The sequence below is a fragment of the Rhinopithecus bieti genome, unplaced genomic scaffold (genome assembly GCF_001698545.2).
Source record: "Rhinopithecus bieti isolate Rb0 unplaced genomic scaffold, ASM169854v2 scaffold_5313, whole genome shotgun sequence".
NCBI classification, from domain to species: domain Eukaryota; kingdom Metazoa; phylum Chordata; class Mammalia; order Primates; family Cercopithecidae; genus Rhinopithecus; species Rhinopithecus bieti.
Genome location: NW_016804705.1, coordinates 311175 through 337897, shown reverse-complemented (window position 1 = coordinate 337897; position 26723 = coordinate 311175). Strand labels below are relative to the sequence as shown.

Genomic DNA, 26723 nt, shown 5'->3' with positions numbered 1-26723 from the left:
AATGAATATTGTAATAGTTTCTACCTCTTACAACTCATGTGTGGATAAATGAGCCAATATATGTATATGTACGTGTTTATATATATATATAATATATACACATACACATATATATAGCATTTGAAAAAAACTTTAAATCCCACTTAATTAAGCATTCCTAGCAGCTATCCTGTGAATTGTCTCAGCAGTATTACCCACATAGGACAAGTAAGAAAATTGAAGTTCTGAAAGGTTAAATGCCTTGCCCAAGGTCATATAGCAATTCAGTAATGAGCTGGGATTAGAAATCAGAGCCCTGAAGGTCTTGTCTGTTGTCAGATCCATTGAATTTGGCTTCTGTTGCAAAATGAATGATGATTATAAAAATTTAAGAATATAGAGTACATTTTTTTTCAGGCAGTATTTCAAAATGAAAGAAGTATATGGATACCCTGAAGCTTATTTTTAACATTCCTGGAAAGTTTAACAGAAAAGCTTTGCAATTTTGCCTAATTTCATTTATATATAGATAGATAGAATCTTTAGCTCAGTGTTCATTTTGAAGTACTTCAAGATTTAAGCTGGGAGGGAATTTTAGGGGAAGATGCTGCTGTTGATGTATCTGCTCTATATATGGAACACCAAGATGAATAGGAAGGAAGTATATAAAACCTTCCTACTCATAGTTCTACTAGGGCCTTGCATTTTTTTTAACCACTTAAGCCTGCATTTCTCCTTGAACAAAGAGAGAACATTGATGGATTTGGATAATAAATACAAAGTTCATATTATCGTTTCTGAACTCCTATAAAACTAAAGAGATCTTTTACGTTATTATCTATCTGTCAAGTTTCACTTCTGCTGCACTGGGTAGATTTAATAATGCATGTATGTACATTTCAGCATAACACCAGCACCTAGTTGAGTTGCCTACATATAGCAGGTACCTCACAAATATTTATTAATGATGACAGCACTGTATATGGTAAATGTTTCACTCTGATAACTCAGAGTCACAGATTTAAAGGTGAATAAACAGGCTGCCTAATATTGTACTGCCATCTTTGTCTGTCACTAGTATTGACTTAGAAACAGACTTCTTTTGTTTTGTTTTTTGTTTTGTTTGTTTGTTTGTTTTTGAGATGGAGTCTCGCCCTGTTGCCCAGGCTGGAGTGCAGTGGCACAATCTCGGCTCACTGCAAGCTCTGCCTCCCAGGTTCATGCCATTCTCCTGCCTCAGCCTCCTGAGTAGCTGGGACTACAGGTGCCCACCACTACGTCTGACTAATTTTGTGTATTTTTAGTAGAGACAGGGTTTCGCCTTGTCAACCAGGATGGTCTCAATCTCCTGACCTCATGATCCACCCACCTCAGCCTCCCAAAGTGCTGGGATTACAGGCGTGAGCCACTGCGCCCAGCCAGAAACAACCTTCTCAATGACAATTTGGAATTTTTTCCAAGTCCAAGTTGTTTTCTCCTCATATTAATGCTCCTTCTTGAATAAATGCTAAGTCTCTTCAGTTTTATAGCATCCATTTGTGATGTTTCTGCTATAGTAACACATACAGAGTAGCTATGGTTATTTTGAGGTAAGTCTTATACTCTCTTCCCATTAAATTTTAATTCAGTGTTTCACAAACAAGTTTGTTGAGGGACACAAAAAAACCTCCTTCGAATGTTTGAACGATGCCAGCAGAATTCTGTATCAAGAAATGAAAAGGTCCAGTGATCCTGTTGTGTAGATAATTTTAAGAATAGCAGTGCAGTCAGTCTACTTTTTCCACACATTTGAAATGCAATCCTATGCTGGAATTAGAAATAAAATGTACATGTTTCTTATTATACATGCACATGGGGGTGATAGTCTTTTGAATGATCATATAATGTTTCATACAAACCAAGACATTTATGAGAGTGAATGGAGGAGTTATTATTATTTAAGCTAGGATAATAGGTATTAGCTAAAATTGCCCTGAGAGAGCAGGATGTTTGACCATCCTAGTCATTCCTCTCCAATAATATGAGAACATAGTTGTAGGTACTAATTGCCTTGCAATTGTAGTTTGATTTACCAGGAACATGGAATGGTTTTAAGCCATTCATTGTCTGCTCCTAGATGTACAAAACAGGAATGAGACTCAGTTCCGAATGGAAAGCTGGTTTGTCACTTTTTTTTCTTTGTCTAAATTACAGAAAATTTAACTATTGAAACTTTTCTTCTATTTTTTAAAATCTTTCTTTTCTTTCATGAACTCCCATTATGCTAGAGAAAATTCCTTGTACGTGGCAAGGTGTACACGCATCACATGCAGTATCTCATGTAATCCTAGAAACTTAGCTGGCCTGTTTTACAACTTAGGAAGTTGAGGCTTAGCAAGGTCAAAGAAATAACCTAAAGTCTAACAGGTGTTAGGGTTGCAACTCAACCCTAGGAAGTATTTAATGTGAGACTGTTAATGTGATATTAATCTTCAAAAGCATTGGTGTCATCCTTTTGCTTCAATCTTTGTGAGAGAGGAATCACCAGGATGGGTTCAGTTTTGTTTTTGAGTGGTAAGTTGTATATATAAGTGAAGAGGAAGAAAGAGAACTTCAGAGTGAGAACCAGGAGTTATAAAGTGGTAGGCCTGGAACAGTAGTGGTGCTGTGAAGCGTAATAGACCACTGATACTTAATGAGTAATAGAAATATTTGAGAAACAAGGGGAACCTCTAAAGGTTAATTTTTAAAATCTCTTATAATTCTGCAAGTTGCTGCTAGATTAACTGCCACGCACTGCTGGTACATGACTATCCTTCATCTACTCTGCACCTACGCTTGCCTCTAGCAGTGCCCCCAATTTCCTGGCCACACATTCGTCTCCAGCCCTGCCTCTCCCATCAGCCAGTGCCTGTGTTCACTCCTGTTCTACTATCTATTTGCTGTCCCTCTACTCTTACATTTTAGATTAGTTGGAAACTTAGTGAGTCAGTTCTTTATTTTAACTCATTAATCGAATAACCCTGACATCAGGGCTCAGCATTCATGACACTAATTCAGTGTGATGTGCTCCAGCCTACCTAGCTGCAAATCACCCAAAGCGTCTCTTTACATACTCGTTTCTTCTCTCTTTGCTATATCATCTTTCTGGAAAAGACGAGTGTAGACCTTCACAAAGAATCTATAAACATCTCTCAATGTTTGTAGCCCATTCATATGCTTTCTATGATAAATATGTTTCTTAATCTTTGAGTCACCATCTTCTCTAAATGTTACTTCTTTTGACTATAATTAATAGCAACTTTAATTATACCTGATGACTTAGTGATAATAAAATATGCATAAATCGAAACTGAATTTAAACTAGTTATTAGTCATAATCATGCTTGAGCAATTGTTCATGTTGGCAAACAGGCACTTTAATTTATTGTTATTTTTCATAAGCCTAATGAGGTCGGAAACATCACTCACAAAAGCTTACAAACATGGCACTTTTTTAGCACTGAAATCTTCTGTAAGCGAGTGCTATTGAAAAATTGCTTAGAAGGGAATAAGTATTCCTTTAGAATGACAGAAGGACAGTGATGTAAACCACCTCCCCCCACACCCCTACCCCCGAATGCTCTCTCTTTCCCTTCATCATACTATAAAGTCTCTTTTAGTGGAAATATCATGGGCCTAAATGTCTGCCTAGCACAGTTTTAACTCTAGCTAGGTGATTTTTGGGAAATTATTTACTTCTTCCACCCTTCATTTTCTTACCTGTAAAAAGGGAATAATGATAAGAAGTGATAATAATAAAATAAGGTAGCATATGCATACGTAAAATGCCCAGACGTGGATCTGACGTAGATTAAGATGGTAATTCCTAGAAACATTTAATATGTTTTACACACATAGGTGATCTAAATGTAGTCCAGTGGCAAAGCCACGATCCTCCCCTCTCTATAGCTACTTCCCCAAATCACTTTTTCTTCAGTATTCAATGGAAAAGGAGGTGTTGTTTGACATCACTCTGAGAGCTACTACTTGGCCTTTCCCCATCTTCTCTTATCTGGCTTCAAATCATGATACTGGAGGCTGCCTCAGACTCCACTTCTTTTGTTGCTAGTTACCTTTTGGATTTCTGGAATTATTGTTCTCCCTTGATATAGCCCTCATGCTGGCTTCAAAATGAAGTGAAATTTTTACAGGAAAGGGATATGGATCCAGACCGTAAGAGATGATTTTTTATTTTATTTTGTTTTATTTATTTAATTTAAGCTCTAGGGTACATATGCACAACATGCAGGTTTGTTACACAGGTATACATATGCCATGTTGGTTTGCTGCACCCATCAACTCATAATTTATATTAGGTATTTCTCCTAATGCTATCCCTCCCCCAGGCCCTCACCCCTCGACAGGCCCTGGTGTGTGATGTTCCTCACCCCATGTCCAAGTGTTCTCATTGTTCAGTTCTCACCTATGAGTGAGAACATGTGGTATTTAGTTTTCTGTCCTTGTGTTAGTTTGCTGAGAATGATGGTTTCCAGCTTCATCCATGTCCCTGCAAAGGACATGAACTGATCCTTTTTTATGGCTGCATAGTATTCCATGGTGTATATGTGCCACATTTTCATAATGCAGTCTATCATTGAAATCTCATGCAAGAAAGAATTCAGGACAAGTCCATAGAGTAAAGTGAAAGCAAGTTTATTAAGAAAGTAAAGGAATAAAAGAATGACTACTTCATAGACAGAGCAGCCCAGAGGGCTGATGATTGCCCATTTTTATGGTTATTTCCTGATGATATGCTCAACAAGGTGGGGATTATTCATGCCTCCCCTTTTAAGACCATGTAGGGTAACTTCCTGATGTTGCCATGGCATCTGTAAACTGTCATGGAGCTGGCTGGAGGGTAGCAGTGAGGATGACCAGAGGTCTTTCTTGTGGCCATCTTGGTTTTGGTGGGATTTAGCTGGCTTCTTTACTGTAGCCCATTTTATCAGCAAGGTCTTTATGACCTATATCTTATGCTGACCTCCAATCTCATCCTGTGACTTAGAATGCCTTAACCATCTGGGAATGCAGCCCAGTAGACCTCAGCCTTATTTTACCCAGCCCCTATTCAAGTTGGAGTTGCTCTGGTTTAAATGCCTTGGACAAAAATGAGAAAATCATTGACTGCTCTATCCCAAGTGTACACCGCCTGCCCTTGAGCTTCCCACAACACCACTTAAGTCTGTTGTGTGTAAAGGATTCTGCTATAGGTTTGACCATAATTTGAGGCATTTACATCATAAGGAGAGGAAAATTCTTTAAAATTGAATGCTATATATGTCCATTGCAAAGTTCAAGGAAAGAGAGAGAGAGAGAGGGAGGGAGGGAGAGAGAGAGAGAAAGAAAGAAAAGAAAGAAAGAAAAGAAAGAAAGAAAGAAAGAAAGAAAGAAAGAAAGAAAGAAAGAAAGAAAGAAAGAAAGAAAGAGAGAAAGAAAAGAAAGAGAAAGAAAGAAAGAAAGAGAAAGAAAGAAAGAAAGACTCTTAACAGGTAGTTCACACATCTCTGGTGTTGTTTCTCTAGCTCAGGATCATCCCTTAACTCTCTCTCTCTCTCCAAAGGCATACATTTTTCTTCACTTATGCACAGTGGTGATCAGTTTCTCCTCTGGAAAATCTTACTTCGATACTAAATGTTGATTTTCACTGGATGATCTATCCTTTTCAACCTCCACCCGAATATCTGTAGGGCATGAAAGTCAGTGCAACTATTTTTCTCAAACTTTAGATTATTTTACCTGGAGTCACACCATGAAGGCAGACTACTTCAGTGTGTGGTGTGTATCGTATGTGTATGGTGTGTGCATGTGCATGTTTAGTGTAAAGGGAGAAGTATTGATCCATGCTGTATACGTAGTCTCCCTTAGGGTTTCTCTCTCCGTGTGAGGTGAAGGCATTCCTTTCATTTTTTTTCTATTGTTTTCAATCTTTATTTACAAACTCCTAAGATAATATTTGGACAAAACACACATACACACAAACCCACACTCAAGTAAACATTCTAAAGCTAAACAGTACAGTATAGGCTAAACAGAGATAGTACGGTATAACTGGCATTAATTGGGAGTAGGCGAAGAGACTTTTTCCTAAAGGCATAATTATTTACAAAAGATTTTCCCGCCCAAATAAAGATAGCTTTTATATTATTATGAGGCAGACCTGTCTTGGCAACCCTCTTTTCTTTTAAGCGTCTATTTCTGAACTCCTCACAGAACCTTAACTACATTTAAAAAGGGGCCAATTACAACATCTGTTCTTTCAAATAGCAGCATGTCTCCTTTGACTTTATTGGCATGTTCTGCCAGGAAAGAGGTAGCCCACTCAAATGGGGCAACTGAGGACGATTTAATGAAGGGACTATTTACAAAGGAATAGGAAGTGTTAAGGTAGACTTACAGGGTATGATGGTTTAGTATCTGGGCTAGTGGAAGTTAAGAGTCATAAAGTTGATGGAGGGAGAAACAGTTAGTGGAATGAAAGAAAAGTATTTAATAGCTATAAGCAAATGCCACTCCATAGGAACTGTGGCTTTCGTTAGAGGTAGGGAGATAACTTGAGGCAATACAGAGGATGGAATCTGATGGAATAAATGCCTTCATGTCTCTATCTCTTCATTTGCCCTTTTTTTCTTTTCTTTTGTGTGTCCCATCCCTCCATTGGCAAAGGCCAAACAGAAACCAATAAGGAAGGGGCCACCAATGCAGCCCACCTATGGGTATAAAGCAGGTTAAAGCAGGACAAAGGGGATCTTGGGGAACAGATGGAAAAGATCCTGTACATCTCCTTAACTTCCAGTTCAAAGTCATGAGATGTGCGAAGTTGTTGGTCTCTCCTCCTTCTGAGAATCTCATTTAAAATGATAGGAAAGGAATTTTAAAAGCCCTAATTCCTTCTCAAAAACAAAAGGAGAGGACCATTAGTGGAGGGGAGATCTTTATGGATGACAGAACATTAATGGGTGAGACCAAAAAGTAGAGAAATTGATGACACGACATTGTGAGCCATGACCTAATGTAGCAGGAAGGTGGTTGGTGGCAAGGAGAAAGCTCTACCCAAGAGGACTATGCCGAGCTGTGGTGACTGGTCTGATGGAGGACAGGAGTGAGGGGTAGGACTTAAAAAAATATGGGTTATTAAGTAACCAGTAGAGGCATAAAAATAGCAACATCATTATCAAAGATTGAAAGATGGTACAAAGTAAATTGTCAATTACTGCAAAAAGTCAATACGTAATGTCTGAAGTTCATAAATCAAGAAGTAATGACATAAGCATAGTATTTATAGATTTGGAGGTAACCATAGAAAAATTAAATACAGAAGCAGTTGAAGGTGTTCCTTCTGAAAAGGAAGACAGAGAGTAAGGAAGCTTTCATAGTGGGTGAGTTGCTTCTCACTGAGTCTTCTAGTATTTATGATTTTTAAAAAATGCATATATAATTTTAATAAATTCTTATTTCATTGTACTGGCTTTCTGTAAGTTAACATCTTGATATGGGTAGGTCCATTATTTATACCAAACCTACCAGTTGATTCCATCTTTGCCTACACTGTCTTTTCTCTCCATTCTTTAAAACCCTCACTGTGCTCCTCCCCCTCTCCCACCTTCCCCATGTGCTCACACCCAGAGCCATACTCACATACCTTCCTTCTGAATGTAGTTAATTACATGTCTGTCTTTGTAAATAAATGCCTTGCACTCTTACATCTCAGTGCCTTTCTTCAAAGTGTTTCCTTGGCCTGAATGGCTCCATTCATATATATATGCATATATATATGATTTCATTCATATATATGATTTCATTCATATATATATGCATATATATATGATTTCATTCATATGTATATGCATATATATGATTTCATTCATATATATGCATATATATGATTTCATTCATATATATATATATATATATATTTATATATGATTTTTTTTCTATTTAACCATCAAGGCCCTCAAAGCAGATAAAAATCTGTCTCCTTCATGAGCCCTCTTTGGTTGCCAAATTCTAAAATGATTTCTGTTTCTTCTATATCTACCTAACCCTGTGTCACTCTCTGACACTGCTCACACTGCAGTGTCTTCTAACTAGTTGTGTATATGTCTGCCCCTTTTCTTCTTGCTTAATTGTAAGTTCTGTAGGTCAGAGATTTGTGTCTGTATTTATAGTGCAAATAGTCTATCTTCCACATAGTAATTGAAATAGTTGCTAGGCACTTTAATGATAATTGATTTTTGTTGTTGATGTTGATTCAGAAGGCATCTAAAGATTGTCAAATGAGTACCTCAACACATTAACGTGAGCATCAGTTTTTTTTTTGTTGATGTTCCTATTAATACTTCTACTTCTCAGCAAAACCCTGAAGTAAACAATATTTTGTTCTTTCCCAATTTTAGTGCCTCTTCCCTAAATTCCAATTATATACATATGGTTATAAGGTTATGAGGTTATAAAGAATAAGAAATCTAATAAACTAATATCCATAAATTGGTTACTAATATATTAATTATTATAGGTATGTTTTGTTTGCATTATAAAAAGTGGCCTGGATGGAGAAATCCCTTACTCAAGGGATTGAGTTGCTAACAATAAAACACCAGCGATTTCAGCTGTTGTTTGGAGATCAAAGAGGGCTTCTGGGGCCCCTCTGATCATGTCAAAAAACTTTTATGCCATTGGCAAGGTAGATTCTAATTAAACATATTAAGACAGTGGGAAATAATTATATTTGAAATCACCATTGTTAAGTATTGTGTGTTTATTTCATAAAAGTAAGATGGAGTGTTAACTCTTGGTCTTTGCTTGTTATTGTCATTCCCAGGTTGACTTTCCACATGTGCTTACTTTATCTCTCTCTCAGTTGCTACCTGGATTTTGATCTACATCAACATAAAAGGGCACTATTTAATTTCCTTTTTCCTTTACTTCAGGAAATGCCACAATAAAACAGTCTCGATACAGAATCATCATCCAAGAAGCAGCCAATGGAGGCCAGGAATGCCCAGATACCTTATATGAGGAGAGAGAGTGTGAAGATGTCTCCTTGTGTCCTATATATCGGTAAGTAGTTATCTTTTAAAATTATCATTAGACCTACTACAAATTATAATCTATTTTCTTTCATATAATATATGGTCATTTGGTGAAAAATAAGAAGTAAGAGGGGATCTGGGATTTACATATCTTCAAATATTTTACTATTCTTACCCTCTTATCTGGAACATATTTGGGAGGAGTAGAGAATATGAAAGTCTAATTAACAGGGGGGAAAGGAAGCATGTTTGACCGTAAGTGAGCTGCTTGACTTACGCCACCAAGCAATCCATTTTCAGGATCATGTTCGAAAGAGATTCAGGATGAGGTTGTTACGGTTGTTATCTGGGGGCTGGGAGAAGGAATACACACCACACACACATACACACACACACACGCGCGCGCGCACGCAGGAGGTAACTTACCTTCATTCTATTGTTTTCATCCTAACATCTTTAGTCAAGAATTAAGAGCAAATTTGTACTCCCTTGTTTATTTTAATTAAAATGTTTTGGTTCTCAATTTTGTGATACACAATTTCAGAAACCATTCAATTAGAAAAAAAAAGTTTAACTTATGCATAAAATTTTTTATTACAAAAAGAAAATAAATAACTTTTAAACTATATATGTTCCCTGTATATTCCCTCTTGGCAAATTAGTGTTTACTATTGATAAAAATAATACTTGAGGTTTCTTTGCTTACTCACAAACTTCCCCCCTTTTAACACCTGACAATTTTAAATCTGATTGAAATGCTACTTTAAAGTGTATTGGGAATAAATTCAATCTCTATGGGGTTTTACTGATTTGTGAAAATAATCCGGGGTCTTAAAAATAATATGGGTTTTATCAGCACACTTAAAAATGCCTTCAGCAAAATGTCCCATGTTTCTGCTAATTATTTGAGAAACTAAACTTAAAGCTGTGAAATTCAAGGGCTAATTATTTGAGAGAGTACAAGTTATTTCCTTTTTTTAAAGAAGAAAGATATTGTTGAAGAAGTCTAAATTACTATTGATTTTATCGTCCTTTACTTTCATTGGTTTTATCCTATGACCAGTTTTGGGAGGATGTAAATAAACACTGGGAACATGCCCAGACTCCCATTTTTTTCTCATTAACCACAGGGCCATTGTGGAAACACTGTCAATATTCATCCTTTTGTACAATGTCTAAATATTGAAACTTCTGAGCCCAGCAAAAGAGCTCTCAAGGAAGGTATCCAAATGAAAAAAAATAGCCAAATCAAATATTATTAGACGTTTTTATGAACCCAGGGTTGTTATAATCAGACAGAATCAAAAAACTATTAGTGGGATCTTCCATTTCTTTGTCCACTCATTTTACTCTCCCATTGCACTTCAATTTAGCTACTTGTGTTTGAGCTAGTTGCTGTCAATGACCTCCTGCCTTGTTCCCCAAAAATCGGTTCTACTGTGTATGAATTGGATCATTGTGCCATTTTTCGTGATGCGTAGTTCAAAATGTATCCAAGTTATCAGCATGAATCTCTGCTCCTTCATGAAGCATCCTTGAATTTTGAGTGATATATAGTTCCAATTTAGATTTTGCTTTCCCCTTTATTGGTATGTTAGGGAGGAAATTGTCTTAGGAAGCGAGTTAACATAGGATTTTATCATTCTCTTCTGATTCTTCTTTCTGAATCCATTAAGGTGATATATTCACATGTTTACCAAATTAAAACAGAATCAAAATGCCTATTTAATCTGTCATGTGAATTTGAACTTCTCTCAGTACATTCAGTAGATAAGACAGCATGGGCACCTTTATCCCTATGTAGAACTGGCAATAAGATGTTGCCAAGAGGATGTGGCTGAATATCCAGAGACAGGACTGGCAACTGGCCTGTCCTGACTTGCACAGCCTGGGACAAATCATGTAACCTCTCTGAACCTGGGTTTATCATCTTAAAATTGAAAGTTTAGTAAAGGAATTCCAAAAATTTCTTTCCTCCATTTCAGTCTATTCACCAAGGTAAAGGACATTGAACTCCTCGGTCTCACTTTGGTCAAGAAAGCCTATGTAAACTCAATTTAAGGAAATTAAATGACTGAATGACATATTTTAGTTCAAAAGTTGGACTAAAATCCCTTACCTTTTGGCTTCTGTATCTTGGAATCATGTGGAATGTGTCTGTTCATGTATAAAGTAAATTTATAACAGTTTAAAATTAATAGATGCTTTCTTTAAATGTAACAGGTTTCCTGTTTAGCTGTTTCCTGATTTTTTCCCCCAACTCTTCAGCTATTCCCATTATGAAGGCCACTTGAATGAGGTCAATGATGTTTTGCTTCATGTTTCTCTTTCCTTTTTTGAAGTAGTTCTCTTATCAGAGGTATTGGCTCATATGAAAAGGGTTAAAATGTACTAAGTGAAAGAGCAGAATCTATAGTTATACTTAGGGTTGGGGTTTTCTGGAATATTGTGAAGAGACAGATTTAAGGTTGGGGTTTTCTGGAATATTGTGAAGGACACAAGTCATCATCTGCCCTGTGAGTCATAAAAAGAGAGTTTTGTTGACCTGAGAAAGAAAAGCCAGTAGAAAGTGAGAAGATTGCCTTCAAGATTGTATCCTCTGAGGACTAGAAATCATGGTATTTTATCAACGCAGGTCCATTCCTCTTTCCTAAGATGAACTATCGGATAAGATCGGTCCATGGTGCCCGTTCTTTTACTCTATAACCTATTGAGATGTTTGATTTACTTCAGAAGACCTTGGAAACACCTTATAAATGGAAGCAGTGGATTAAGTGTGAAGGCTTGTACCTCAAGCTTATAAAAATTTTGAAGCAGAAGATTAATGTGAAGTTTGTACCTCAAGCTTATGGATGTTCAAACCTTGATTCTCTAACGCACCAATGGGACATAAGGATTTTCTCTCTCTTTTTTTCTTGTATTTTTTTTTTTGAAACAATTTTAAGTGCATAAAGAACTAGACCCTCTAGACTGGTCTGTGCCTCTAATGTTTATTATTGCCACTTTTCTATATTAACCAAAGTTTATGTGCAAAATATCCAAATTCAGTTTTTTCTCATTAGCCACAGTACCAATTCAAAAACATTGAATTACTGCCTAAATCATGAATTTGGGGTAGAGTGGACTATTGTCATTCTAGTGCTTGCCAAGGCTTGGTTTTATGACATTGATTTCACATCCAGTTTTATTGAATTACTGTCTTTATGTTTTTTTAAACTTCAAACATATCTAAGTATTTCTTCTGCATGTTGATCACAGTGAAGTTTCTAGTCTATTGTTTTTGGTAATCACAGATGGAAGCCACAGAAATGGAGCCCTTGCATCTTAGTGCCAGGGTCTGTCCGGCAGGGAATAATGGGCAGCAGTGAAGCCTGTGGAACGGGGCTACAAACAAGAGGTAAGATGATTTTTACATAGATTTTTATTAATACATAAGTTAATATTATGTAACTCATATGTGTTGCTTATTTTTATACTTGAATGAATTGTGATATTATTGGCTTGAATTATTTATATTTATTGATGTTGAATATAAATAGGATTTGGCATAATTAACATTTTATATTAGATTAACTATAACCAGTTAGTGTACCTAAGGACTAAAGAAATATAAGCAAATATCTGTTCTCAGTCATAGCATACACTAATGCTCATGTTCCAAATACATATTAGATATTACCTGGTATCTGTGAATGAAGGTTATATCAAGATTAAATTTAACTGTCTGTATACTTTAGATTTTTTGGTGCTAATTAAATATTTGTTGATGAATGAAAGAATAACTGAATGAATTGACTAATCTTAATGATCATAGGATATTGCTTAAATATAATTGTCATATACATACTCATATCTTATATGTCAAATGCATACAAAGGAAGTATTAAAATTTCTGGAAGACATATGAATAAGCTTCTGGACCTGAGTAGAACTGCCTTTTATCATCAATGTCTAGAAGGTGTGGGAAATCTCTGAACAGTACTCAGAATCATCAGACTGCTCACTTTTCTATTTCATTCATAATCTAGGTGCCAATCATATGAAGCTTGATATGAAGCGCATTATTCTCCAAATCTAACTACTTTGTCACTAAAGGGATATATGTGGCAAAATTAGACTTTGTGGAATCAATCAAAGTATACTGGTTTCATAATTAATGTTCTTTTACAAGGCATATTTAGAATTAAGTTTCTATTTTTGTTACATAGGTCATCCTTTGGAAATAATACCCCTGTCAAAAAATGTATAGATGAAATTGATTGGTCAGGTAGTTTGATTTAAGACTTCTGTGGGGATCTACAGTGACTTTGTGTAAATTATAAGAATGAACCACTTTCTTAAGACACATTACTTTTATATATCACTAAATTATTGTAATAATATGATATTGTTATTTTAAGATTTTTGCCTACTTTCTGCTGAGAAATTGTTACAGAATATCCAAATCACCAGTATCTACTCCATGGATGGAACCCTATTAAAAAGTGGCACCTTTATGTAGTGTACAGTTTAAATAGCACCTTGAATTTGTTACTCTATGATACTACAATACTAAACAAAATCATGTAGTAAATTCTGCAGGGATATTGTTTGTAAATGATGTAGAATTATCACATAAAAAGCAAGATATTTCATATTTTCTAGAATATGAAATCTCTTTGGATTTCAATTTAAATGAACATTTCTAGCTGGATGCCTGATAGTCCTTTAGATTAGGCAATGAACTTTCTCTAAATTTGATACCAACATTAGAACAATCCTGGTGTTTAGTTGATGGGCAAGGTGCACTTTTAGCATAGTAGGATGGGTCTTCAATTTTAGTATCATGGAGGAAAGACATTTCTACCTCCATCTTTTCTTTAAATTAAGAACCACAAAGGAAAATACAAAACAATAAAACAAAATACATCTCCAGTGAGATCAATCTCCTTTAAAAATCACTCCAAAGAACTAGGAATACAGTAAACTTACTTTCAGGTAAATTAGGAGCCATCAGTAACCTACATCATAATATATAAATTTGGAAAGTAAATGGAGATATGGTAAAGTACTTTGCAGAACAGGATTACACCTAAGTGTTGGCAAGGGTGAAGGTGTGGGAGCTGGAGGGAAATAAAATGATATATCCTGGACAACTCCAGGAAGAAACCACATTCTGCAGAAGGAAGTGTGCAAGTGTGTGTGTGTGTGTGTGTGTGTGTGTGTGTATTGGGAGTTGAAGATAAAAACTGGAGCTCTGAAAGTCTGAACAAAGAGCAGCAAGGTTCCTCCTTGTTTAAGTTCCTCACCTTTCACTCTACTGAGTCAGATTTCTACCTTTTCTTTTTCTTGTGGGAGCATGGAGATGTATTCTCTGGGAAACAGAGAAGTTTTAGACTCTGGACAATAAGCAGAGGTGGGTGGAGATGCGGGGCTAGACTGAAATCAGGTGGATCAAAGGAATTATGAATAAGGAATATGAGACTCTGAATAAGGAATTATGAGACTCTGATTTCCTCTGAACATTAAACTGCTAAGAGTTGAAGATAGAGAAATGAGAATATAAAGGGGAGAAAAGTACCAAAGAAATAATACTAGAAAAATACTCATTAAGGAGCCAAAATGATTAAATAAGGCCCATATCAAGGCTTGTCATTGTGATATTTCAGACCACATGGGGTAAAGTCATTACCCTAAAGGCTTCCAGAGTAAACAGCATGATCTCTCCCCCAGCGTTCTTGAATAAGATTATAGGACTTTTCACATCAGCATTGGAAAGTGGAAGGAAATAGAGCAATAGCTTCTAAATGTGGAATGAGAATATTTTCAACCAAGAAGTCCATATTAAGTTATCATTCAGTTAATAGGATAACATGAAAATGTTTGCAGAAAACAAAATCTCCAAAAGCTTACCTTCAAAGCATCCTGTGTCGAGAAGTAAATAGAGTATATGCCTCATCAAAGATGAATAAATCAGGATGCACACTGGATATCCTCCCCAGAAGAAAGGACATTGGCATTCCTAGGAAGAAAGAGAGGGGAAATTCATGGACCACTGCTGTTCACAGGCCTCGAGTTGTTCACTAGGCTCATGTGGTGACAGCAGGAGACCTATAAAGTGTCAGGAGGGGTGTCTTAACATAAACAATAGAAAGAATAGAGGATTTGTCAGGTTTGACCTGGACAATTGCACTGAGAAGCATTTCATAGGTATAAAAGCACTTATCCAGATTCATAGAAATGTCTGCAAATAAAAATGTTGTAGATAGGAGGTATAGTTACAATATACTTTTTCAGCTTACCTATAAAGAATATATTGTCATAAAAGCAAAAACATTAAATTATGGATTTAAGCAAAAAAATGTGATTCAACAATATTGAGAGTTTAGTGAAGGGACCTGGGAGGTGTTGTCCTCAAAAAGACAACAGTAGAAAACACTAAGGAATTGGCTAATGGAGCTATATGAATATATTTTTAGAAACATGAAGTACCCATTAGAAGAAACTGTAGAGCAGTAAAAAATAATTGACTTAAAGTGAGGAGTAAGGTAATTATTTGTTTTATCATTATTCAAGTTTCAATGCTATGAATATGTACTACTTTGGTAAAAATTTATTTTTTAACATAATCTGGCCAGGTGTGATGGTTCATGTCTGAATCTCAGCACTTTGGAAGTCTGAGGTGAGAGGATTTCATGAGCTCAAGAGTTCAAGACCAGCCTGGATAATATGGCAAGACCCCGTGTCTATGAAAATAGAAATTTTTAAAAAATGAGCCAGACATGGTAATGTATGCCTGTAGTCCCAGCTACTCAGAAGGCTGAGGTGGGAGGATCGTTTGAACCTGGGCAGCTGAGGCTACAGTGAGCTGTGATCATACCACTGCATTTCAGCCTGGGTGACAGAATAAGACCCTGGCTCAAACAATAATAATAATGCAATAAAGTGATCTATTCAATGTTCTAAGGGATTATTTAAGTAAATACATTGTAAAATGCTGAAAAAGCTAGGTCCAGGAAGGAAATTCAGGTGGGGGAAGGGAGGAGGAGGGACCTCCTGTTTTATACTGTATGAAGAAGCTTCTGCTGTCAGCATTTTTTGCTGGTTTAAACAGATACAGTCTTGTTTCTTCACGCATATTAATAGGATGGATTGTGGTTCCTAAAAATACATGTCCCCATGCTAATCATCATAACCTGCACATATGACTTTATTTGCAGAAAGGATCCTTGTAGATGTAATTAATTTAAGGATTTAAAGCCTTTATCAATTTGGAAAAGTTTATTTTGTCTTTGAGTTCTTTGTATCCCAGAGGGAGTTTGAACTCAGACCATAAAGTCATGGGAAGACCGGCTTGAGGTTATACATTCTCATGAAGGATTCTCCTCTCTTGCTATCCAATGCTATGCTTTAGAATTGCAAGTTGTCTTGCCAAAACCTTGTGCCTAGCAAGTTTATTTCTATCTAGTTCATCCCTAAACACTAAGGGTGAATGTTAGTTGCCATTGCTTCTAGTGTGGGAATTTCATAAGATTCTCCATAGCCAACCTTATATTTTTTTCCTTCTGTGCATTATGAATCCATAAAAGTAAAAACTGGCATCTTCAAAATTTAATAGAAACCCTTGGGATGAAATTTGTCTTTCTTGTTTACCTTGCAGGGCCTCATACTTTCACTTTGTTTTGGGTGTTATGGATTCCTTACTTTCAGACCAGCCCAGCAATACATTCAGAAAATATATATGTTATCGTATGCTTTAGTCTTTTTCATTTGAAAGGATATTTCAGGATTTGTGTGCCATTAGACTGCCAGAAACAGAAGTACCACTTGTTTTATTTCATTGTGCGTTGGTTGCTGACCTGTTTAATTGGTTCATGGTTAAGATTTCATTCGTATAATAATTTTTCAGTTAAAAAATAAGAAAAACAAGAAGGTAGAACAGCACATAGAGTTATAACTGTAGCTACACATCTACACCATCTCCAGGAAGATGGGCATTTTGAGTTTCATTGTCCTAGTTGTCTCGTACTTCCAGAAGACCCAAGTGTTCTTTCTGCCCAGAGTCTTGTGCTTTATCAGAGTAATTTTTTTAACAGTGACTTATATTTTATGGCAAATGAAAGTATAAGAAGAAGAAATTTAAACATAATAATACACTTTGTAGAAACTGCCCTTAAAATGCTAAAACTTTAGTACTAAAAAAAGAGAGAGAGAAAAGTCGAGATGCTGTCATTTCTATAAGTGGAGTGTATTGCGCTAGGGACTGATTTTTTGTTTTGCTATCCACTATTTTAAAGCTGACTTAATGGACTTTCCAGTATTTTTCTTTTGTATGAACTTTCTGGTCATTTATCAGCCCGTGAGTATACTCTGTCAGCGACAGACTTGACATTATGGCACTGTAATGGATACAGAGTAGGTACTGGAGATCGAAATCATCTTGTCTATGATATCGTTGACTTTTTTGAACTATCTATAGTCTTTTTTGGTTTATTTTCACTGAACAGTGTTTAGGTGGACCAAAAGAGGCAGATCTCTAAATTCTGTCAAATCTTTTTGTTCTTCTTTAATTAGTTTTGTCACAGTTTTCTTACACAATAGTTTTGATGGAGATTCTGTATGCTTTTCTTTGCATTCAAGGAACCCCTTTAAAGTAAAGATGTTTTTCTGGGGAAAAAAATGAGCAAAATAATTCACTTTCAAAATCAGTTGTGGATTACCTTTAGTTTTTGCTTGTTTGTTTGTTTTGAATGGAATTAGAAATCAGAAGAAGTTAAATAATGGAGATCTAAAGTCTTAATTATACAGCAATAATACCTGGTATTTAAAAATGAAAATCCGTAAGAAACATATATTTGTGTGTATTTACCATTTTTGTCTGATATGCTTTATTTAACATAACATTTCATAATCTAGTCTTTCACTAAGGATTGTAATATGTGATTGAATCATTAAGAATTGATTTATGACCAGGCGCAGTGGCTCACGCTTGTTAATCCCAGCACTTTGAGAGGCTGAGGCAGGTGGATTACCTGAGGTCAGGAGTTCGAGACCAGTCTGGCCAACATGGTGAAACCCCATCTATACTAAAAATACAAAAATTAGCTGGACGTGGTGGTGGGTGCCTGTAATCCCACCTACTCGGACGGCTAAGGCAGAAGAATCTCTAGAACCCGGGAGGCAGAAGTTGCAGTGAGCTAAGATCTCAAAAAAAAAAAAGATTAATTTGTATGATTTTCCAACATTATGTATAACATAAAGTATATATTTATATAAAACGAAGGCAAGTAAGTTGATTGCGTGAGTTGGATTCAGAGAAAACTATTTGTGTTGTAGATCTGAGTAGTCTTATTTTCTGATTAAAAGTGTTCTCCTCAGCTATGGTATCTTCATGGAGAGAAGGTTAAAGATACTACCCACCATCAGCTCATCATCCAACTTTTGTCTGGAAAATACATAGAAATATAGCAAAACACACACTCTAAAATAAAGATGTCATTTTAGTCTACCAAATGTCAAGGCAGCCAATCAGCTCGTTGTGTTCTTCTTTCTGATGCTAGGTATCCTTGTATTTTCAGAGACAAAGGATACCTCTGGAACATTGGACTTTACTTCTACGAATGGAAGAATCATAGTCACTTAACCTTCGAGCTACAGTTTTATTCTCTGCCGTAGCCATCTACCTACATCACGAGGAAAAAGTCATTTCAGTTGATTCAGAAAGCAAAGCACATACATAGGTTTGAACTGTGACTGAACAATAGCGAGAAAACAGAGATAGTCACAGCCATTTTTATTTTTAGTATGGGAGGAGGAAGAGGAGAAAGGTTTTCTGGGAAAGAAAGTAGTTTCTTCCATTTACTTCAAGGCTTGGACAAAAACAAGCTACCTTATCCACGAGCTGTGGGCATTTCCAGTAGGGGATATGGAGCAACTGTAACCTAGCCCAGGTGCCCCTTCCACAAATGTAACTGTATTCTAAGAGCGCAAAGCCATTTGGCAGTGCTTTCTCGTGGACTTGAAGAAGAGAGGACATGAACTCTGTCCAAATCAACATATCAAAGTTGCCGATATAGGCAACAGGCAAATACTTATCTAACCACACTATTTTAATAACTTTAGTGAGATAGTTTTAATAACTGTGTTCATAGCATAGAAAAAATGATTATACCCCAATATTTTTGTATTAAGGATTATTCTTGGGGAGAACTGTGCCGTGAACACCAGAGTAAAATATTGGAGGACATGATATTCTTTATTGATTTATCTAATTAATTAGCACCTGATACCAAATGATAGGTTATAAATATTTTAAGGAACCTAAAAAAAACTCTCCTAAATATGATTTTTAGGTGGCAAAAGGAGAGGAAGATCAGGTTAAAATGTAGAAATTAGACAGTGTAGGGCAACTTTCTAAATTAAAATTTCTTCAGATTATAACAAAAGGATGGGTTTTATAACACCAGAGGCATTGGTTTTGAGAGTAAAGTGTTGGATTCACAGCAAAGATTGCATTTTAATCTAAGTGAATAATGATTCTGTGAGGTATTTTTCATTTTCTTTGCATGTTTTAGGGTAGGATTATATTTGTGACTTTTATGGTTGCTGCAGGTAGAATGTGCACACTTTTTAAAATTGGTGATAAATTAAAAATAAATATTAAAGGAGATGACCAACCTAAGGCAATGATGCTTTAGTAACACAAGATGAACTAACTGCAGATTCAGAGATGCTGTCTTGTGCCAGCCTCCCATTTTTAACGTAATAAGCTATGATACAAAGAACAGAGTAGCCCCTTCTTCCACCTCTACCCACCCACATCCAAGCAGATATTTCATTGATAAAATGGTTGTTGGATGTGAAGATGGGTGGGTGGGGGGTAATTTTTTTTTTTTTTTTAATTGGTAAATGCAGTCATTTGTAAGACTGGTAGTAAGAAATTTCTCTTCTAGCTGCATGGTTCTCAGTCACAGAACTATCTTCCCTTCAGGAATGCTAATGTGAATTTCAAAGTCTACTGCAAACTGTGTAAATGTAATAGGATTATATGTCTCTTGTTCATGACTAAAATTCTATCTCTTCAAATAGACGTGAATTCCCTGGCTTCCCTTAACACTTGGATTACTAAGGTCAGGGTATTCATGTCTGTTTATCTCAGGTGCCATCTCAGGATTGCATCAGAAACATGTAATGTTTGTACATTTTTTGTTTTCATTTCTAAAGAGAACAGAAGCACTAACACTCTTTCCAGGTAGCAATGAAAGAACAAGGAGACCGCCTTTGCTCCAGAGGCTCTAAAAACTAACAGAGGAGTGTGAAAACTCAGCCTCACCACTACTCAGAATGCAAACAAATACAAAAGTTGTGAAACAATGCCTCTTTATGCCAACCATGTTATGAAAAATTTACATTGTGAGAAAAACAAAATAAAAAACAAATCACTCTTTTAGCTGAGGTGTATGGGGAATGAGAATTTAAAACCTACTAGAGTCTATTAAACTTAGCAAGTACATAAAGTAATCTGCCTCATAGCAGGATATGAGAAGTAGGAACTGAAAATGGGAAAGCTGGGGGTTTTTGAAGACTTTGTAATTATGCCAGGAAGGGTTTTGAAAGCCTATACCAGAAGAATGACTTTAGGAATGGATTAGAAGGAGTATACATAAAAAGCATTTTAGAAAATAAAACAATGGGACTTAACAGCTAACTTTATGTACAGAGCACAGGATAGTGATGAGTTGGAATTTCGGACTCAGTGTGGTTTTAGGCCAATGAGAATAGGATAATATTGACATTAAAAAGTTGACATCAATAATTGACATAAAAATGCACACACACAGATTGCACATACACAGTGAGAGAAGACTTAAATATGCAAGAATAATTATTCTAGAAACATATATATATATATAAAGGTTTTCTGGGAAAGAAAGTAGTTTCTTCCATTTACTTCAAGGCTTGGACAAAAACAAGCTACCTTATCCACGAGCTGTGGGCATTTCCAGTAGGGGATATGGAGCAACTGTAACCTAGCCCAGGTGCCCCTTCCACAAATGTAACTGTATTCTATATATATGAATCATTTGTATAAAGGTTGAAGTTGATACCAGTTTCTACTGAAAGCACAGAGGACAGGTACAGGCCTAAGACCTAGAGGCAAACTGGTGTGATGACAAGGATGCTCCTTCACTTGGAAATGCTAGGGACATGACTCAAATCATAGTTGTTCCACTCACGACTTGAGTGTACTTGGTTGAACCACTTAACCTCTCAATATTCTTATCTATGAAGTGGATAATAATTCCAATTTTTTGATGCTTTTACCAGTGCTTATCATTGCTCAGGAAATATTGATCTCCTTTTCTTTTTCAAACCTCGGAAGATAGCAATCCTTAGAAGGCAGGGAAAATGGAAGTATTACAAGACATGTTTTTTTAAAGTAAGTGAGTGGAAATTAGTGGAGAGATTCATTGTTATATGAATACAAGGGTGAAGGTGGGAGTTTTTGTGACCAAATGATCTTCCTCTTAGAAATCCTCAATTAAAAAAGAAAGAAAGAAAGAAAAAAGAAATCCTCAGTAGAGTTAGCATATTGAAGGCTCTTAGATTGTGGCAATAAAGAAGTGTATTACTTTTTTTTTCTTTTACGTAACAGAGTTTTCTCTAACTCATTTACCTATGACTGTTTATCATGAAATAGCACCTAAGATCTTTATGCTATTTAAAAATGTGGGTATGGTATCATAAAAATCACATAGGGGCAATTAAAAAAAATATGTGTGTGGTATTGTCAAATGTTTGTAAGATAATTGTGTAAATAAAGACAGTAAAATGATTTGGCAATTGAGTGGATGTAGCTGAATATACAGACTCTAGTCTCAACAAAGTAATTGTATATTTTTTTAAATAATAATTTTGGGACCAAGGGCTAACAGCAAACAAATATTGAGTAGATGGATTTACAAAATATTTGCCAAAGAAAACCAATAAATAAGTAGCTTTAAAATTCAGGATTCAAAGAGTGATGATAGGACCACCCTGTACAAATATGAAGAAAAAAGAGAGAAAAATATTGGGGTAAATATATTGAAGGTGTTCGAAAGGGAGGAAATACTTGAGTAAGTATGATTTTTGGGTGAGGGGATATGATTAATGCATAAAGGAGTTCAGGATTTGGAAAAGAAAATCCTTTTTTCTTTCTTCTAAACTCCAAGGGAAACTATCAGAACTGAAGTATACGGGCAATGTGGAAGAAAGATAAAAGACCTCTTTATAAAATGGCTCAATGTATGTAGAAACCTCTCTCCCAGTAGTTATGCATGATCTTCTCATTTTAAATCCAGTAATTACTTTTCAGCCCAAAATAGTTTTCTTTTGTTCTTTTCTTTTCTTTTTTTTTTTAGACGGAGTCTCGCTCTGTTGTCCAGGCTGTAGAGCCTGCAACCTACGTCTCCCGGTTCAAGGGATTCTCCTGCCTCAGCCTCCCCAGTAACTGGGATTACAAGGTGTGTGCCACCACACCCGGCTAATTTTTTTGTATTTTTAGTAGAGAAAGGGTTTCACCTTATTAGCCAGGATGGTCTTGATCTCCTGGCCTGGGCCTCCCAAAGTGCTGGGATTACAGACATGAGCCACCACGCCCGGCCCAAAGAGTTTTCTTTCTGAGACTCCGTAACTCTACTCCTGTTTTGCAGTTTTCTCCTGGTGCTTACTCTGTCTCTCTACTGCTCAGATCCCAAGTTGCTGAGCTCCACTTCTCTTTCTCCACTGAAACCTTACATAGCATCATTCTTCAAGCTTCTCCTTTTGTGGTTTCCATCTTTAATGTCTCCCCAGATCATTCCAGCTCTGCCTAGGATTTAAGCTCTTTAGATAATCCCCAGATCTTTATTTCAAGGGAAGTCTCCCTCTCAGTACTAGGCTTAGAATTTTCCCCTGCTGAACACCAGTCACCTTACAGAGAATATAATGATCATTCAAATTCATTGTTTCTAAAAGTGAACCTATTTTCTCTTCCTGAGTTTTCAATCTTAAGGAGTTTCGTGTCCGTTGGTCCATTAACAGAATCAGGCTTAGAATCCTGTCAGTTCCATCCTCATGAGGACTCTCCAGCCTATTCCCTTTTTCTAGACCACTGTTGATATCCACCTGAGAATTGTAGTAACATCCCATGGCTCTGGGTACATTTCTTACAAATCCATCACAATTATGAAGCAAAGGTCATCTGTGTAGAGTAACTCGTATCATTGTCTCAGTTACCTGCCCAATAATTTTCAGTGGCTGTCCTTTTCTATTCAAAGTCATTATTACCGTGCACACTTGTATGTCTCTCATATCCCTCATCCACTAGCCATTAATCAGGCATTACCCATAATCTACAAACACTCATCAACTCTTGGCTTCTCCTTTAACCTGGAAATCTCACCTTTCTTCACTTGTTGTGATCCTATATTCTATCCTAGTCCCATCTCATGTATCTCTTTCTCCAAATAATTCCATTCTCCCTGTTGTAATTCAGCAATTCTCAGTATTCATTCCCTTCTTATTTATACTTTATGTTTAGGAATTATACCTTAAAGGTTTTCTTGTTGGATTTTTCAGCTCCCAAAATGCAGAAAGTGTACCTTATTCATCTTTATATCCCCAGTGCCCCAAATAGTGATATATTACACATTTAAAAGTTACTCCACAAATGTTTGCTCAATAAATATTAATCCATGTGCCATTATTGGAGGTTCAGAGGTTTGGGAAACTATGATGAACAAAAATACATGTAATGAATGTATGATTTTATTCTGGAAAGTCAAATGTAGAAATTATAACACATTAAAATTACTATAACAAAACACTTTTTCTGTGCTTAAATCAAGTAATGGAAAGGGGAACTGTGCTTATGAGAGTTTAATCTCCTAGAGAGTAGAGGCTCTATCAGCTTTACTGTGTGTGTGCATATTTTACAGATTCCTTCAAAAGTGTATTTCTAGTGAAATAAAAATGAGATGATGAGAAAATGCCATACAACCCAATTCTCTGATGCCAGGATTCTGAATCAAATTTATATAATTTCTCAGGTGCCACTCTATGAATTTACATGAGACTGAGAGAATTTTGTCCCTTACCTATAACAGAGTGGGCCAAAAATGTGGCTTCTCTCTCTCTTTCTTTAGAATAGTGCTTTTCAATTGGGGGTGAATTTTTCCCTCGAGGGACACTTGCAACATCTGAAGACATTTTCAATGATCACAACTAGGGGAGCAGAGGCTGTTACTGGAATAGTTCTGGCATAGCAATAGTGCTGAGATTCAGAAATGCTGCATCTGGAACCAGAAGGGGAGTGTTGGCTTCACTTCTCATGATTAAACAAATCTAATTTGAAAATATTTGTTCATTTTCAGGACTATTCAAAATGCTTCCCATACAAACAATATTTCTTACAACTTGTGCTTATTGTTAATAACATAAGGTAACTGGTTTAACTGTGTGTATAGATAGAAATTAATTACAAATGCATTTTAATTTGAAGTAGTCCTAAACACTTTTTTACAGAATCATTTGTTTCTACATATGTGTCCAAGGCACTTCAGAATTTACAACTGGCTGGTGGATGGTGATGTGACAGTTGCAAAACTGCAAACTCACAATTCAATTCTAAAACACTTATGTAGACTGAAAATTTGAGTACTGTGTCATCTTATTAGCAACTCCCCGTGGAAGCCTAGGTTTTGGAATGACATGTATGGCATAATTATACTTCACAAAAAGAGCTGTTTATTATGTTTTAGAACCTGTTAAATGTAGTTTGTATTGGTATTATTACAACAATCTAATCTACTGTTAACGTAGGTGGTCTCTAATAAGTACTTTTTCTTCCTTACATTACCAGGAAAATAACTTTGTCTACATGGTTGTTGTTATCTACCATATTAGATTATTTATTCACTGATGCTAACTACCCATATTTGCTGGGCTTAAAAGATCCTCACCCTTTCCTTAACTCCCAACTGCAATTTTAGCACGCCAGTTATCTTCAATCACTCTAGACCACTTCTTCCTCATAACCCTGCTCTGCATTGGCCATGCCATGTATATTATAACTTCCTCATTAGTTATTTCATCTTATGGGTTAAATTTATACATTAATACTCCCTATCTTTACCAGTTACCTCGTCTGAACAGTGTGTTTTCTTCTTTAGTTTGTGGAACTATGAATCAAATTGCATACCCTCTCCTTGCCATGGGATAGGTGGCATGATTTCCCAGCCATTGCCTATGGCACTCGTTTCCCGGATTTTGAATATTAAATTGAGTGGGCCCAGGTGGTGCTTTTCATCAAAACTTCTTGCTATTAAGAACCGCTTTAGGGCGTGCCCAAATTGGCCGAATAGGAACAGTTCCAGCCTCCAGCTCCCAGCATGAGCAACACAGAAGACGGGTGATTTCTGCATTTTCAACTGAGGTACCGGGTTTGTCTCACTGGGGCGTGTCGGACAGTTGGCACTGGTCCGCAGGTGCAGCCCAACCAGCGAGAGCTGAAGCAGGGCGAGGCATCACCTCACCTGGGAAGCGCAAGGGGGAAGGGAATTCCTTTTCCTAGCCAAAGGAAATTGAGACACACAACACCTGGAAAATTGGGTAACTCCCACCCTAATACTGCGCTTTACCAAGTGTCTTAGCAAATGGCACACCAGGACATTATATCCCACACCTGGCCCAGAGGGTCCAACGCCCACGGAGCCTCTCTCATTGCTAGCACAGCAGTCTGAGATCTAACTGCAAGGTAGCAGCGAGGCTGAGGGAGGGATGCCCGCCATTGCTGAGGCTTAAGCAGGTAAACAAAACCTCCTGGGAAGCTTGAATTGGGTGGAGCCCACCACAGCTCAAGGAGGCCGGCCTGCCTCTGTAGACTCCTCCTCTGGGGACAGGGCATAGCTAAACAAAAAGCAGAAGAAACCTCGGCAGAGGTAAATGCCCCTGTCTGACAACTTTGAAGAGAGCAGTGGATCTCCCAGCACGGACGTTGAGATCTGAGAATGGACAGACTGCCTGCTCAAGTGCGTCCCTGACCCCTGAGTAACCTAACTGGGAGACATCCCCGACTAGGTGTAGACCGACACCTCACACCTCACATGGCGGGATACACCCCTGAGACGAAGCTTCCAGAGCAAGAATCAGACAGCAACACTCACTGTTCAGCAATATTCTATCTTCTGCAGCCTCCGCTGCTGATACACAGGAAAAAGGGTCTGGAGTGGACCTCAAGCAAACTGCAACAGACCTACAGCTGAGGGTCCTGACTGTTAGAAGGAAAACTAACAAACAGAAAGGACACCCACACCAAAACCCCATCAATACGTCACCATCATCAAAGACCAAAGGCACATAAAACCACAAAGATGGGGAAAAAACAGTACAGAAAAGCTGCAAATTGGCCAGGCACGGTGGCTCAAGCCTGTAATCCCAGCACTTTGGGAGGCCGAGACAGGCGGATCACGAGGTCAGGAGATTGAGATCATCCTGGTAACATGGTGAAACCCCATCTCTACTAAAAAATACAAAAAACTAGCCAGGAGAGGTAGCGGGCGCCTGTAGTCCCAGCTACTCGGGAGGCTGAGGCAGGAGAATGGCGTGAACCCGGGAGGCGGAGCTTGCAGTGAGCTGAGATCCGGCCACTGCACTCCAGCCCGGGCGACAGAGCGAGACTCCGTCTCAAAAAAA

General features: G+C 37.0%; 1 protein-coding gene across 1 annotated transcript in view; it reads left to right on the top strand.

Moving 5' to 3' along the window:
- THSD7B (thrombospondin type 1 domain containing 7B) overlaps positions 1–26723 on the top strand; it is a gene marked incomplete at its 3' end in the record, with an annotated part of 522306 nt that overhangs the window by 203234 nt on the left and 292349 nt on the right. The window contains exons 9-10 of the mRNA XM_017870201.1: positions 8928–9057; positions 12323–12426. Coding sequence (XP_017725690.1) covers positions 8928–9057; positions 12323–12426 — 234 coding nt within the window. The remainder of the gene's footprint in view (positions 1–8927; positions 9058–12322; positions 12427–26723) is intronic.